At 48.1% G+C, this 15,900-nt stretch overlaps 1 protein-coding gene across 2 annotated transcripts in view; it reads left to right on the top strand.

Moving 5' to 3' along the window:
- Positions 1 to 15,900, top strand: part of Thsd4 (thrombospondin type 1 domain containing 4) — a 162,015-nt gene that overhangs the window by 27,449 nt on the left and 118,666 nt on the right. For both annotated transcript variants that reach the window (XM_090321365.1, XM_090321364.1), the window contains exons 5-6: positions 2,518 to 2,965; positions 6,298 to 6,400. In XM_090321365.1, coding sequence (XP_090177491.1) covers positions 2,518 to 2,965; positions 6,298 to 6,400 — 551 coding nt within the window. The remainder of the gene's footprint in view (positions 1 to 2,517; positions 2,966 to 6,297; positions 6,401 to 15,900) is intronic.

Genomic DNA, 15,900 nt, shown 5'->3' with positions numbered 1-15,900 from the left:
AGGCTGAGAGCTGAGGATTCCCGCGTAGGCAGTCATGGCTCCAAGGACCTGGTAATAACCCCGAGGCACTGAGTGACTTCCTCTGGGCCAGGGGGACAGGTGGCACTTGCTGAGGGTGTAGCTGAGTCCCAGGTCCCACCCACTCGGTTTCCTGTGGGCCTGGCCATGGAGGTAGAGGGCTTGAGCTGAGACCCTCATGGGTTTCTGCTTCTTAAGGAGAAGCAGCTTCTGTTCTCCATATGGCTCCTCTCATGCTCTTCTAACCTACAGCCTGGGGTTGATTTAGGCTCAGTATCAGTCCTGGAGGCTGTGCTGCCCCACCCCCACCCCACCCCCACTGACCCCCCCTCCATTAGGCTGGACCTAATGAATTTACCCAGTGTGTTTGTAAATACAGTATATTTATTCAGCCCCTGCCCCCCTCCCCCTCCTCAGGGCTGGCTGGCTGTTCTCAGGTTTGAGGTTTGAGGCAAAGGCTGTTAGAGTTGTGATGTTTAAGAAATAAGTTGTTCTGCAAGGTCACAGTGAACCAGATCATCCATAACATTGCAGACATTGAGTGTACTCCAAAGGGTGGGACTCCATCTCCACCCAGTTCTTTCTTTGAGACTAGAATTGTGGGGAGGCTTAGCAGATCTTAACCTCCACTGCAGAAATGCCTTCCTTTGACTTTGTGTGAGGTCATTCATTTTACCTGGCTGGCCACAAGGAAAAAAAATCCTATCACATCCAAGTTATTAACATATACATGTATATATATATGAATATATATACACATATATATTTATTATATGTAGTCTTCTTTTTAGGACTCTCTTTTTTTGTTGTTGTTGGCCACTCCTGGAGTTTGAACTCAGGGCCTAGGCACTGTCCTTGGGCTTTCTCAAGACTAGTGCTCTACCACTTGAGCCACAGCACCACTTCTGGCTTTTTCTGTGTATGTGGTACTGAGGAATTGAACCCAGGGCTTCGTGCATGCTAGGCAAGCACTCTACCACTAGGCCAAACTCCTGGCCCCAGAACTAACTCTTCCATTGCATCTGTTAAAGCCCCTACCATTAACTGAGTCTCAAATATTGCCAAAATTAACTGGGAAAAACCTCAAGGCAAAATAAACACTGAAGCCTCATTTTAATTCATAACCATATCAGCTAAAAATGGAAGTGCCACTGGTGATAAAGATGTTAATAATTAGTGGCTCTCTGTTAAATTTCTATTCGGGGTTATGTGGTGTGAGGCAAGAGTTTCCTCATGGGGCAGAAAGCAATGTTCTACCTCAATTGCCATTTTAATGTACTTATTTTAACGGGCCATCCTGTAGAAACTCCTGGGCATGCTTCCAATTGTATATAAATGTAGAATTAATTATTAGGAAAGCATATAATTTCAGAGTTGGAACAACCTGGGCAGTCATTTAGTCCAATTTGGTCATTTTACAAATAAGTAAGAGTCAAATAACTTGCGTGTGTGTGTGTGTGTGTGTGTGTGTGTGTGTACATGAGAACCAGTACTAGGATTTGAACGCTAGGCCTCACACTCTCAGTTGGCTTTTCTTGCTCAAGGCTAGCACTCTACCACTTGAGCTATGTCTCTATTTCTGGTTTCTTGCTGATTACTTGAAGGTAACAGTCTCGTAGACTTTTCTGCCCCGGCTGGCTTCCAACCATCGTCCTCAGATCTCAGCCTAACAAGTAGCTGGGATTACAGGTGAGAGCCACCAGCCCTCAGCTGTGTTTTTCTATAAGGTGTTGGAACCTATGCCACTGACAAACCAGTGACCTTGGTTTTTAAACCCTTCCCCAGACACATGAGCTCCCCTTCATCTTAGAATTCCCGAAGAACCAGTTTTTGTGAGGTTATCGCCTCACTTCAATCACCCCGTAGTTGTTCTGTAACCCCACTTTGATCTCTCATCAACCCTGATCTAGTTTGCTTTCGGTTGTAAGGCTGAGGTCACGAGGAACATGGCTCTGCCCTGGCACCGTTGGTGTGGGTCTCCTGATAGCCTGGCAATGGGAAATGCCTGGCATCAGAGCATTTTGCCTCTGAAGAGCCAGTGGTAGGACAATTCTGAGCATTTGTTGGCATGATTTTTCTAAGCGTTCGGAAGGTGACAGGTCTGGGCAACATCTAAAGGCTCCCCACGAATTGGGCATAGAGTGGGTTACCTCAAAAATAACTGAGTAGCTGGGCACTGGTGGCTCACACTTGTGATCCCAGCTACCCAGGAGGCGGAGATCTGAAGGGCAGGATTGCCCGGCCCAGGACCGTGTCCGCCTCATTGCCCAGCCTGGCTCCTGTTTCGGGGGGGCGGGGGGGAACCTTCCAGGTCTGTGAGAAATCAAATAATATCATCAGGAAAATGCATCATGGGGCTGGAAGAAGAGTAATGTCTTTATACTTCTCCAAGAACTTTTTGGGGATCCCTATAATCTACCCAGACACCCAACTCCCCCCTTGCCACCCCTCCCCTGAGTTCCCCCCATGGGCCAGCTGACCCCTGTGTTGTTTTCCCAGGACCAGGGGGCGAGGCCCCATCGGGCCTGGTACCTACGGGTATGGAAAGGCACCTTACATCTTACCACTGCAGACAGACGCAGGCCACGGGCCGCAGAGGCTCCGGAGACAAAGGCCCGACGTCCAGCCTTCAGAGACCCAGGGGACACCCTTGCCCGGGCCCGGCCACAGTCCAGCAGCCCACTGGCTCCCTCAGCAACAGCCACTGGACCACAATCACAGTGGTCCTCGCTCTGCATTGAAGGCCTCCCAAGCCACCATCTTCCAGCCGCCATCCATGCATGACCAGGGCTTCTTGGCAGCTTCCAGTCTCTTCCACGTTCCAGGATCCAGCAGCCACCATGGAGCAGGGGCTCCTGAAGCAGCTCCAAGCTTCCCCCAGTCTCTGCGGCCTACCACCATCTCCTGCATCGGGGCCCATCGTCAGTACAAGCTGTGCAATACCAATGTGAGTACAAAGTTCCCAGACTGCTTTTGCACACAGTTCTCTTGCTTAGCTTTTGCTTATCCGAGATGGCTCAGTGAAAGTACAGTGAGATTAATGGCCTCTGGTAGCTGTCTTTCCTTCTTCTCTTCCCTCTACCTTTTTCCCAAACACTCTACTATCACTGAAATTACTTTGGAAACCTTTACATTTATTACCAGGTGTATCAGTTAGCTATGGCTATGTAACAAACAACCTCCACGTTCTTCATGACATCTATAAAGAATATTGAAGCTGAGCTCTGGTGGCTCAGCTACTCAGGCGTCTGAGATCTGAGGATTGCAGTTTGAAGCCAGCCCCAGAAAGAAAATGAGACTCTTATGTCCAATTAACCAGTTAAGAGTTAGAAGTAGTGGCGTGGCTCAAATGGTTGAGCACGAGCTTTGAGGGGAAAAACTTAAGCAGTATACGAGTTCAAACCTCTGTACTGGCAAAAAAAGAAATCTGTGCTCGTGGGTCTGGGGGTCCAGTACAGTTTGGCTAAACAGTAGTGCCAGGAAAATCACCTAAAGATGAAGCCCGAGTGATCTCATCTTCAAAGAGGAATGGGCACAGCCTGGGTGTTTGATGACACCTTGGTTGGAGCCTTCTGGCTGGCACACACAGCAATACACTAATTAAGGCATCTGTAGAGCTGTAATCGTGCAGGTAGGATTTTATTTCCATCACAATTGGTTAACGGAGTCACCATGTATTTCAATAGCATGGAACTTTTATTTTAAAAAAATCCCACAGGAAGACAGACACCCTCCATCGTCTTGTAAGTTCATAGCCCTCTTTATTTTGTAGTTGCAGAGAGAGAGACAGACACACAGAGACAGAGAGGTTCGCTAATTCTTGTGAAAGATTTCATAGCTAGTGACGGTGAACAAGGAAACGGAGCTGCGAGAAGGCTAATGGGTTACACTTCCGAGCCGCTACGCTTTTCATTAATAGTATAATCTGCTTTAATATTCCATTCCTGGGTAACAGGACAGCTGCTACAAGATTAGCTTCAATTTCCTCATTAAGAATATATTTCCTGTCATGGAGTCCATAGGAATGACTTAATTTGTGATGGTAATAATTCCTCTGGATGCCCGGACTGTTTATAAGCTTGCTCTTCCCCAGGCCAGCTTGAGGGGTTATTAATTTGTACAAAGCAGTCTTTATTTCTGCGAACCGTGACTAATCATTCAACCCAAAGACTTGAGTGAGAGTACTCGGGCTATAACACACGGAAGACTTGTCCTCAGGGTTGTTCTAAAGGACCCGGTGAAGCATTTCAAGAAAGTGCTTTGCGTGTGGGGAAAGCCAGCCGTTTAGCTGTGGAAATGGCCGGCACCGTCCTCTTTCTCACATTCGTTGTTACAAGGGAATGGATTCTTTCGTGATGTTGAGCTCTTTCTCCCATGGTCTACCACATCCCTTCAGTTGCAAAACCAAGGAGACCATAAAGAGGGAAGGAAAGAGAAGAGGGCATTTGGCATAAATGAGATGCTGGCGTTTGCTTAGGGTTTGTTTGTTTGTTTGTTTGTTTGTTTTAATTAACTTTTAGGCACAGGCCCTTCTGCTTGACCTTTGCAGCCAGTGGGAGAGTCTTAGACGAAGTACTTAAAAAATTAAATTGTAAAAATTGTTATTGATGTACAGAGGGGCTATAGTTACATAAATCAGATAATGAATATTTTTTTTTGCCAGTCCTGAGGCTTGAACTTAGGGCCTGAGCACTGTCCCTGGGCTTTCTCAAAGCTAGAGCTCTACCACTTGAGCCACAGTGCTACTTCCAGCTTTTTTTCTATGTGAGTGGTACCGAGGAATCGAACCCGGGTCTTGGTGCATGCTAGGCAAGCCCTCTACCACTGGACCACACTCTGGGCCGATGAATACATTTCTTTACAGACAATGCCACCCCTTCCCTCCCTCCGTTTTGTTTCTTCCATCCCCCACCCACAAGTTCTACAGTTCGTTGTCCACGTAGTGTCCAGTGAAGACCATAGCTGCATTTGTTCACCCTGTGACACCCTCCAATTCTGTGCCTCCCCCCAACTCCCAAGGACAGATAAATGAACAAACAAGACAAAAAGAAAAGAAAACATAAACAGCTACAAAGAAAAAGGAAACCCTAACCCTTTTGTTTCCGTTTCCTGGAGATCATTTAGATAAATGTTATTTTATATAATCAGTGGAGGAAGTGCTTTTACCCCCATGTTCCAGAGCCCCCCTCCCTCCCTCTAAATCTAATAAGCAACCCCCACCCCAATCTGAACATGGTCCAGTGAGGTATTGCAAAGACAAACCCTTCTGTAGCCACGAGGCGATCTCCAGACCCCAGGCTTTGCTTTTCACACTTCTTTCTTTCTCTGTCTCACTCTGCCCTGTTTATCATGTATCAATTAGAAGAAGTGGGACAGGAGGAGCCACGTGTTCTCTTTGAGTGGCCACCTGGGTGATCTCGAGAAAACACAGATTCCTGGATCCTGTCCCAGGCTCAGGGGATGGAATCTTGGCGAGGAGAGCCAGAGTTTGCATTTCCAGCAAGGTCTGTGCAGGCTCAGGGCCAGAGCCTCTGCTTGCAAGGATGGCTAGAGTATAGACTAGAGTTAAGAAACGATGGGAGGATGGTGGGAGAGGATTGCTTGGATTCAAGTCTGGGCTCTGCCCCTGGCTGGCTTGGAGACTCCTCCCTCCCTCAATTGGCTCATCTGTAAAAAATCTGAAAAACATTATATTTACCTCACCAGTGGCCGGGAGGATGAGATGCACGGTAGATATGTGATGTGATTCTCTTGGGGCCTGCACAGAGGGGATCATGGCAACCAATGCCCAGCTCCAATGCTCCAGTCTTCCCAGTACCAATGGATTTCAGATTATCATCTATAGGCCAAGCACCGGCCTATAACCCTAGCTAATCTTGAGGCTGAGATCTGAGGATCATGGTTCCAAGTCAGCCCTGCCAGAAAAGTCCATGCAACTCTTAATCTCCAATGAACCAGCCAAAAAAAAACAAATCTGGAAGTAGAACTGTGGCTTGAGTACTAGAGTGCCAACCTTGAGCCATAGAGCTAAAGGACAGTTGCCCAGGCCCTGAGTTCAATCCCCCATACTGCCATCAAAAAAGAAGAATTACGACGTACACAAACAAACCTGGGAGTGTATTACTCACTCAGCGATCATAATAATTCACGTTAAAATAATAAATGAGTTTTCAGAAGCCGTGGATAGGGTAAAGGAAGGCTGGCATTGGATTTTGGGGGATGGGGTCCCTGAGGCTGTGGGGGCAGGGCACTAATGGTATCTTTTGCCCCCCATTTTAGGAATGTCCCGCGAACAGCCGGAGTATCCGGGAAGTACAGTGCTCATCTTACAACAACAAGCCGTTCATGGGCAGGTTTTACGAGTGGGAGCCATTTGCCGAAGGTAAGAGGGACCCAGCCTTGTCTGGGGAAATACTTGCTGTTTGTCCATCTCCTCTGTAGTGTTCTGATCGGTTCTTACGTTCCAGTTGGTTCTTGCTGGGCATCCATGGAGGAGGAAGTCTGACCCTTGAGCCATGGTCAGACCACACCTGACCAACTATGAGGCATCATTGATGGGCGGGGGCTGTGGCACAGAACAGGGCTGGGTTGGAAGAGGAGGTTTGAGCAGGGGCAGGGCACGCTGGCCCGTGTTGTCTGCACAGATGACTGTGCTTTGGAGATCAGGAGCTAGAACCTTCCACCACATGCCGTGACCCTGTCATTTTGTCAGACCTGAATTCTTGTGTGTGGTCTCGAGCTGTGGACAAGATTTATTCATGATTAGTTCAATGGGGCACTCGTCTGGGAGCACTGAGAGCACTTTCTTCCCAAGCACTGTGGGCGGGTCTGCTCTGCCTGGCAACCCTGCCATCAGAGACCCGCATGGCTTTCTCCAGGGCTTTTCTCTGCTCCCTCTTGTGTGCTTGACTTTAAGCATCAGACCCAGGAGGGTTTCACTGCTTAGACATTTGACTTCACTTGGTTTCTGGGAAATTTTCAAGAATGGATAAAAGTAGAGCAGGTCATAAGTTTATGTGTCTGCACAGGAGGCTGGAATCTCAGAGGCACAGTCATGATTCAAATCCAGCCTGGGCAGGAAAGCCCATGATACTTTTATCTCTAACAACCATCAAAAATGCACTTGGAAGTGGAGATGTGGCTCAAGTGGTAGCGCTAGCCTTGAGCCAGGGTGCTCAGGGATTGCACCCAGGCCCTAAGTTCAAGCCCCAGGACGTGTGTGTGTGTGTGTGTGTGTGTGTGTGTGTGTGTGTGTGTGTGTGTGTGTGTTAGCAGTTAACTCCTGGCTATTTTTTTCTTCAAATAAATCACCCAGTATATGAATTCATATTTCATAATGCTATTTGAATTCATCTTACACAGTGCTGCTGGGTATGTCAAATGCTTTGGTTGTAAATGACAGAAACTTAAACTATACATGTTTTAAAAAGGGATTTTGTTGGCCAGTTACCAAGCAACACAAAAGGTGGCCAGGATTCTGATTTGGCTACAATCCACATACAAGTACCAGCATTAGGGGTCCTTCCTTCCTTTCTTCCTCTCCTCCCTCCCTCCCTCCTTTCTTCCCTTTTTTCTTTTCTCTTCTTTCATTTCCTGGGGCTTGAACTCAGAGCCTAGGCACTGTCTCTAAGTTGTTGGGTTTTTTTTTCCCCCCAAACTAGCATTCTACCACTTGAGCTTCAGCTCCACCTCCGGCTTTTTGCTGATTAATTGCAGATAAAGATTTCTGCTCGGTCTGGCTTCAAACCACGATCCTCAGATCTCAGCCTCCTGCGTAGCAAGAATTACAGACAGGTGTGAGCCACCAGTGCCTAGCAGGACCCATCTTTCTGCCTGGCTCTTCCTACCTGCCAGTCAGGCAAGCAGGTGTTCACAGCATGGAGCTGCTTTGGGCTTACTCAGGTTTTCTGAAAAGAGAACATTAAATTCTCAACTTCCATTACCTGTGAATGTGACTTTCTTGGCAAAGTAAGTCTTTGAACACCTAATCAAAATGCAAGAGAAAAGGTCAAGACCAGATGAGATATCATTCCAGCTCCTCTAATGGTAGAAATCAGGAAGATCACAGTTCAAGGTCAGCCTGGGTAAAAAAACTAAGTGACTCCATCTCAACCAGTGAGCTATGCCTGGTGGTATACATCCCATAATACCAGCTGAAAGGGAGACCTAGGTAGCAGATCTGGTTTGAGGCCTGCTATGCAAATGTGAGATGAAAAGGGGAAAAAAGGGGGAAGGGAAGGGAAGGTTGAAGACGAAATTCAGCTAATAGACAATCTGCCTAGCAAACACAGGCACAGAGTTTAAACTCAGGTACTGCTAAAATAAAGAGCTGGCTAGGTGAGTCCTAACCTGCTATGACTGCTGTCCTAAGAAAACGAGAGGAGAAGAGACAAGAGTGCACTGTGTGAAGACAGACTAGGGGCGGGCACCCCTGAGAAACAGAGGGTGGGTGGGAGCCAGCGCCCAGAATTGCCAGCAAAGACTCTGAGGCAGGTGGCCCTGCCACCATCTGCCTTCTAGTTTTTGGCCCCTAGGATTGTGAGAGAATAAATCTCCGTTGCTGATGAGATTGTGGGGGATTTGTCACTGTGGTCCAGTCCCAGGAAATGGCTTTGACCTCTGGGAAATGACAAAGCTTCATGTGGATCAAATTCTCCTCCTGGGCTTAAAGTTTAGGGAGCACGTGATTAGATCCGTCAGCCCTGGAGTGGGCCTGTCCCTTCCCACATGGAGACAGAGGTTGAGGGAAGGGCTGGGAGACAGAAAACCAGCTTCTTCTGCAGAAGTGATTTTCAGTAAGCCTAGTTCTGGTATTTTTCCAAAAGGATAGAAAGTGCAGAGCTGGCGTAGGTGCATCAACTGCCTCCTGTAATGTGTGACTACAATATCCATCACGCTTCAAATATTTGCAAAGAGTGATCTTTCTGACATGCCTAGAAGAAGAGAAAGAGCCTGGGGTTGCCTGAGTAGGATTATTTTGACTTTGTTTAAACAGTTGTCTTTTGCTAAGACTGTTTTCTTGACTTTCTTCTTCTTCTTAAGTGCATCCCCAGGCTAATCCGGGAGAAACAGAGGCCACCATTAGCTCTATCCGTCTGTCCATCCATCTGTCTGTTTGGGAGTTGTTTGTGCTTTGCAGCTGGAGTCTGCGTGGGGCTCCTGGCTTTGTTTGCATGTCTGCTTGCTATTCGCTTGTGTCTGCTTAGGAAAACAGCTGCACTCGCTCAGGCCCGTGCCACACACTCCGATAAACACATTGATGTCAGCAGATGGCTCTCCTTAGGCCTGGTTACATTTCCTGTCCTCAGAGAAGGCCTCCGGAGATGCGCCTCTGGTTCTGGGTGCCCCTCCACCCCCCAGGAACAGTGTTCGGGCTGTCATTTCCCAGTACTGTCTCACCCCAAACTGGCTCAGACAGGGATCCTGTGGTCAAGAATGGGTGGGTTTTGTGGGAAGATTCCCATAGTCAGAGTGCAATGCTGGGGAGAGTTGTGCAGTAGACCCTGTGAGTCTTGGGGAATCTTTGAGTGCTGGGAGAGGTCTGAGACCTCGGCTGTGCCAAAACTTGTATGAACTGCCTCCTCTCACATCCACAGCTCTGATGATGTTGGATTTAGGAATTAGGCATCACTGTTAACAAAATATATGTTAACCAAAATTAGTAATAATACAATAAAATTGTGCCAGTGTATTGTGGTGCTCTGCAGTGGAGGGGGCCCGGTCTGCTCTGGGCGTGTGTCTGAGGATAAAGCCGCTTGAAGGGAGCAGCATCTTTGAGAAAGGCCCTCAGTGAGGAGTGATCCCATCTTTGGGCCATTGTGGAGGCCTGAGGCAGTCGAATACCAGCAGGAAGCTGGGACCGAGAGGTCTGGGAAGTTCCTGGCATGGTGGATCTGTCATGCCAGTTCTGTGCTTCTGCAGCACGAACCCTCAGCCTTGTCAATAGAGGCAGAAGAATTAGAGAGCATATCAGCCTTTATGTTAGCTAACCTCCCTGCGTCCTACAGTGCCCTAGGAGTGAATTCACCGCCGCTCTCTTCCTCTCCACATCTCATTGAGTTTCATTGTGCTGTCCTGGTTGATTGACAGATGGTAGAGATAAATGGCTAATAGAGGTAGACGGACACACAGACAATAGAGATAGAATAGATTGCTAGATAGATGATAGCTGATAAAAATAGATTGATCATCTGTTCCTTCGATCTTCTTCACCTCTCAGTATCCCCTCTCTATCCCACCCCCACTTATCTCCACCTAGACATTTCCTGTTTCACATTCACATACTGCTTCTGTAACTATGACCTCCCTCCTCATAAGTTTAGGTCTACACATCACAAATGAGCAAAGGCAGCTCGTCTCAACCTCACTCAACATGACACTTTACTGCAGATGACCCAATTTTATTTTTTCTTTATGGCTGAGTAATAGTCCATATATATATATATATATATATATTATATACACATATATATCCTATTATGGAATTATTCCATCTGATCCTATAATATTCCATACATGGAATTATTCTACATATGGAATCTTCTATATATGGAATACTATGCATATGCATAATGTTCATGTATAAATATATGTAGAGTAAGTGTACGTATCTATATGAATGGTGTGTGTGTGTGAATGTCTGATTTAGAACATCAGGACTTTGCTGAACCTAGGAACCGTCAGGTAATTCCAGAATTTGAGGACGTAGGCTAGGCAGGCCTGGTTACTGCACAGCTATTGCTCTTTCTTTCTTCCTTTCTTTCTTTCAGCTACAGATACCAGTTTGGGTTCTTTAAATACAAAGGATCTTTTTTTTTTTGCCAGTCCTGGGGTTTGAACTCAGGGCCTGGGCACTGTTCTTAGACACTTTTTGCTCAAGGCTAGCACTCTGCCACTTGAGCCACAGCACCACTTCCAGCTTTTTCTGAGTCTGTGGTAGTGAGGAATTGAACTCAGGGCTTTATGCATGCTGGCAAGCACTCTCCCGCTAGGCTATGCTCCAGGCCCCCTACAAAAGGATCTTATTGGAAGACTTTCCGGGCTCTCTAGAAAGCCAGCAGGAAGTATGGAGAAGCCAGCTTGGTGAAGAACCAAGACTGCGGATGCTGGGGACACCCAAGTGGACAGGAATAAGCATCACCTGTTTTGTGGCTGCTGCAAAGGAAAGTGGAAAGCCTTACTAGGTTTCTCAAAGCCCTGGAGCCTAGACCCTGAGCTGGCTGGTCCTCAGCCCCTGTCTGCCCCAGCCAGGGTGGCTGCCCCCCCCCCCCCCCCCCCCCGCTCAGTGGTGGCTGACTAGATATAGCGGAAGACATGCAGTAATGAAGGAAGAGTGCACAGCAAATGGCCCCATTGTCAAAGCAGGGTGCCCACCTGGCCAGTCATCTGTTATTTTGCCCTTGTGTGCAGGAGCTGCAGACACCCTCAGAGGTGATCAGAACAAGAGCAGGACGCACACAATGGGATGTCATGTGCCCAGAGATCTATCCGTGGATTTGCAAGCTGAGCCTCTGTGTCATGTGACAGGAGGAGAAATGAAGCATTGGCAATGTTCTTCCTCCCCCTCCTCCTCCTCCTCCTTCTCCTCCTCCTCCTCCTCCTCCTCCTCCTCCTCCTCCTCCTCCTCCTCCTCCTCCTCCAATACAGCAGGGCTGCAGTGAACAATGCTTCTGCTTGCACCAACATTTTCCTTCTCTATTTGAAAAGAAGGTGAATCCAGGGTGGGACAGGCAGTTTTGACACACCTAAGTCTCTTTCACTAAGAAATTTAGGATATGGGAAAGGAAAAGATGGAGGGAAAAAATGGCCCCTCGCTCCAGGCTGTTCTGAAAGGTGTAAACAATTCTTGTAAAAAAGCCGTTTCTTTCCTGGCACGTGAAGCAGTGTCATTCTAGATAATTAGTAAAGACAAGCCTCGGGGTGTATTTCAACATCTAATAAGCAGATTAGTGTAGCATAGGTATAATCTGAAGGATGTGAAACCAAGCGTAGCACTTAATTCCCTTGCAAAGTATTAACTGACAAGGCCCCGTGCTGCTGTTTCTCTCTTCTAAGAACTCAGCTCTGCAGAGACTGCCTGGCATAGTCCTGGAATGGGGCTAGTAACGATGTCATAGCCCTCAGCACACCCATTCCACAGATGGGGAAACTGAGGCTGAAGAGGTCTGATCGCCTTCCAGGTCACAGAATGAAGCAGCAGAATCTGGGAGCTGCCTGCCTGACATTATTCTTTAGCCTGAGGGGCCATGGCTGACTCATTTCCTCTAACAACAAACAAGTGGGTTTCTATGTGAAGAGTACCAAGATGTTTTGGGGACATCCTGGGACCTTGTCTTAATCTCTCCGAGCATTTTTCCAGCCCTCTGAACGGAGGTCACCAGGTCAGAAGTTGGTAGGGACTTGTTGAAGGAGTGGTTGGGGCTTGCAGTTGTGTTTTGCGCAGATGTTCAGAAGCCTGTATCTGGCCAACACTCAGAAGGTTTTTGTATTGTTGTTTTGTTTTTGGAGCACTGTCCCTGAGCTTTTACCTCTCGAGGCTGTTGCTTTCCTACTTGAACCACGGCTCTACTTCTTGAACCACAGGTCTACTTCTGTCATTTTGCTAATTGGAGATAAGAGTCTCAGAAACTTTTCTATCTGGGCCGGTGTTGAACCTTGATCCTCAGATCTCAGCCTCTTGAGTAACTAGTATTACAGGCATGAGCCACCAGTTTAGGCTGGAGGGTTTTCAGAAGGCGCTATGCATATTTACTTAGTAAATTCAGCCCTTCATTTGCATATTTAACAATGACCTTCCCCCCCCCCCAAAGTTATTAAACAGCTACGATACTTGTTGGTCCCCCTGTTACCCTTCTCAGTGGGATCACCCACAGGAGCCCATCAGGCGCTCAGGCTTGCTTCTAAGATGGAAGGGAAAGTCTGCTGTAGATCCTGCTGAAGAGGAAGAAGAGAAGAGCCGGGACTCAGCTCCTCCCGTCACCTGGCCTCAATTGCCAGTGACTGAAGCTTACCTGGTGATTTACAGCCTGCTGAGCTCTGGAGCCACGTAGAGCTAACTGTACAAGTTCACCCCTGAGATGCTTGAAAGCAATCAGCTTTTCCTCTGGAGCCCTCTTTACATCAGCCTAGGAACATTTCTCTTTTCTTCACTTAATTCCCGTGGTTTGGAATGCACTGTTTGTTTATCTCGTTGGCTGCTCGCCTTGGCATCTAGAACATGAGGCATAACAAGCAGGTTTCCTCACCCGTGCCAGCATTTGCTGGGCGTGACTTTGCTGTGTGTTGGGATTGGGGCCTATGTGTGGTGGGGGTGTTGATTGGTGATGTCTTTGGTGCATGTTGGGGGGTTGATTGGTGATGTCTTTGGTGTGTGGTTGGGGGGTCGATTGGTGATGTCTTTGATGTGTGGTGGGATCGTGGCATGTTGAGGGGGGAGGTTGATTGGTGATGCCTCACCTGGGTGCACAAAAGAGAGTCACACACGTGTGCTGCTTCTGCCTCTCTCACATGCAGTTACTCCCATCATGGTTACTAGGGAGCAATTAGCCCTGCTAAAGGCTTGACATTTTGAGATAAACCTGTGTTCTTTATTGGACAGGGATGTGTTTGTAAGTGTTCACATTGTTTTAGGCCTCATTCTAAATGCCTGCCTTTTGCTTCTGATCTTTAAAATGCAGTAATGGCGTGGGGGAGGGGCTTGCAATCTGATGAACATATGTCACTGTGCGTGGTCAGACATATCCACAATGAAGATGGAAATGCAAGGCAAACTGCTTGTAGCCGATGAATTCTTCAAGAGAAGGCAGAGAAGGCAGGATATTCTCACAGTCAGGGCCACCCTTCATTCTCCTGTTCTTTGGGTAACCCTTAAGTGAGGGTTTCTTTCCTGGGCTGTGTACCTAGGGGTGGAAGAGCTAAGCCAAGGTCAGGCTTAAAACCTGCACTGTCTCCTATGCTCACCTTTCCTTCCATTCTTATTACTACCTTTCCTGTCTGCCTGCAAGATTACAACTCCCACATCAAAATGCCTGGTGTGTACCTGGCATGTACCTGGTGTATATATGGTGTATACTTTGTATTGTGCCTCTTACCCCAGTTGCCACAGCCCTTGCCTGTAGTCAGTACTCCGTCACACTCCATGTCCTGACATCTCTAAGCTGCAAACCTCTAAGCTACAAACGTAGGTTTCGCCAGCAGCTTTCTGAGGTCCATTTAATTAACTCACATGATTAGTGATTGAGTCTTTCTAAGAATCCGTGTTTCTCTACCACTACTAATTATGATGTATATTGCCAAGGAGTAAGGGCTTTCCATTGAACCTGAGAGGCATTTTTGAATTTCCTCTGTATGTGTGTGTGTGCATGTACACCACTACTGGAGCTTGAACTCATGGCCTGGACGCTGACCCTTAGCTACTTTTGCTCAAGGCTGGCACTCTTCCCTTGATCCACAGTGCTACTTCTGGCTTTTTGGTAGTTAATTGGAGAGAACACATTCACAGACTTTCCTGCCCAGGCTGGCTTTGAACTGTAATCCTCAGATCTCAGCCTCCTGAGGAGCAGTTAGGATGACAGGGGTGAGCCACCCTTGAACCACTGACCTTTTTCTTTGAAACTTCGACTTGAGGCCAGGCTTAGGACAGCAGGAGCTTCCATAAGGGTGAAGTGATTCCTTTGGGAGAGACTGGAGCAGGCAGGGAAGGCAGAGAATGGCAAAGGCCAGGCAGACCCCCCTTGCCACAAACTTAACGAGCCCAGCAGTCAACAACAGCTCACTGGTGGCGTTCACAGCTATTGGATTCCTAGATACGTATATTGCTTTAAAATCATTATCATATGAACCATCATTTATTGGGCTGACTGACTTGAGTTTTGTCCAGGAGGCTGGCTGGAAGTGTGCACTCATCCCAGCAAGCAGCTTTCAAGTAAAGTCATGCAGAGGCAAACTGCAGATGTTCCATAGGGCAATCCAGTGAAAACGGGACCTATGTATGCAGGACGAGGCCCTGGGCTTGGCGTGCTGAGGAGACGCTGTCTGCTTAGCACGTGAGGCCTGCCTGTCATGAGAAAGGCACGGGGATGGAGGAGCAGACTCTTACCTGGTGATCCATTCCCTGGAGAAAGGAACGCCTGTCAGATGTACCTCCACTGCACTGGAGGTTAGGCAGCAGCCAGCCCCGTGCAGTAGCTTTGGCCTTCAGCCAGCAGCCACATAGATATTGTCAGCTGAGGGGCCCGGCAGGTACCCATCAACCCATCAGCTTTGGGTGCAGCCCGGGCCTCCACCCGGAGGCTGTGGTTGTCCAAGCCAGCCATGGAGATTGTATGAATAAACAGTGTTAGCAGCTGGCTCGTCCACCCTTGTGGATGGGTGACACCTGTTAGAATCCTGTGGTCCGGAACAAGAGGTCACCTTGGGGTGGGAGGGGGAGCAGAAGAACCAGGGACAGAGGCTTATCATCCTTATCCCCTACTTTCTCATCACGTAAATGAAGTTTCCTTTCTCCTGCAAGGTAGGTTCCACAGGGAGGCTGTGCAAATGTTAGAATCCCAGAGTGCCTGCTGGGCACAAGGTCACCTCGTCTGGGGAACTGAGCATGCGCAGATGGAGGTGGGCATTCTGTGTAGAGGGCAATGGGTAAGCATGGTGCGAGGTGGCCCAGCAGGCTGTGTGAGGCGTCAGGGACTGGCTCACGTGAAGGTGTATCACAGGGAGACGTGTCGGGTGTGGTCCACCGGAAAGTTTGGCTCCAGGTCCTAGAGGGCCTCAAGTGGAGGCTGTGGAAATCGGGCTTCAGTTTATAGGAGTAACTCGATCCCAGCCGAGCGGCAGGAAAGTTAATCTGGCAAGCAAAAATGCCGCCTGACCTCTCCGGAATAAATA

The sequence above is a fragment of the Megascapheus bottae genome, chromosome 30, assembly GCF_031878675.1.
Source record: "Megascapheus bottae isolate mThoBot1 chromosome 30, mThoBot2.hap1, whole genome shotgun sequence".
Lineage (NCBI taxonomy): Eukaryota > Metazoa > Chordata > Mammalia > Rodentia > Geomyidae > Megascapheus > Megascapheus bottae.
This window is presented reverse-complemented; position numbering and strand designations above follow the sequence as displayed.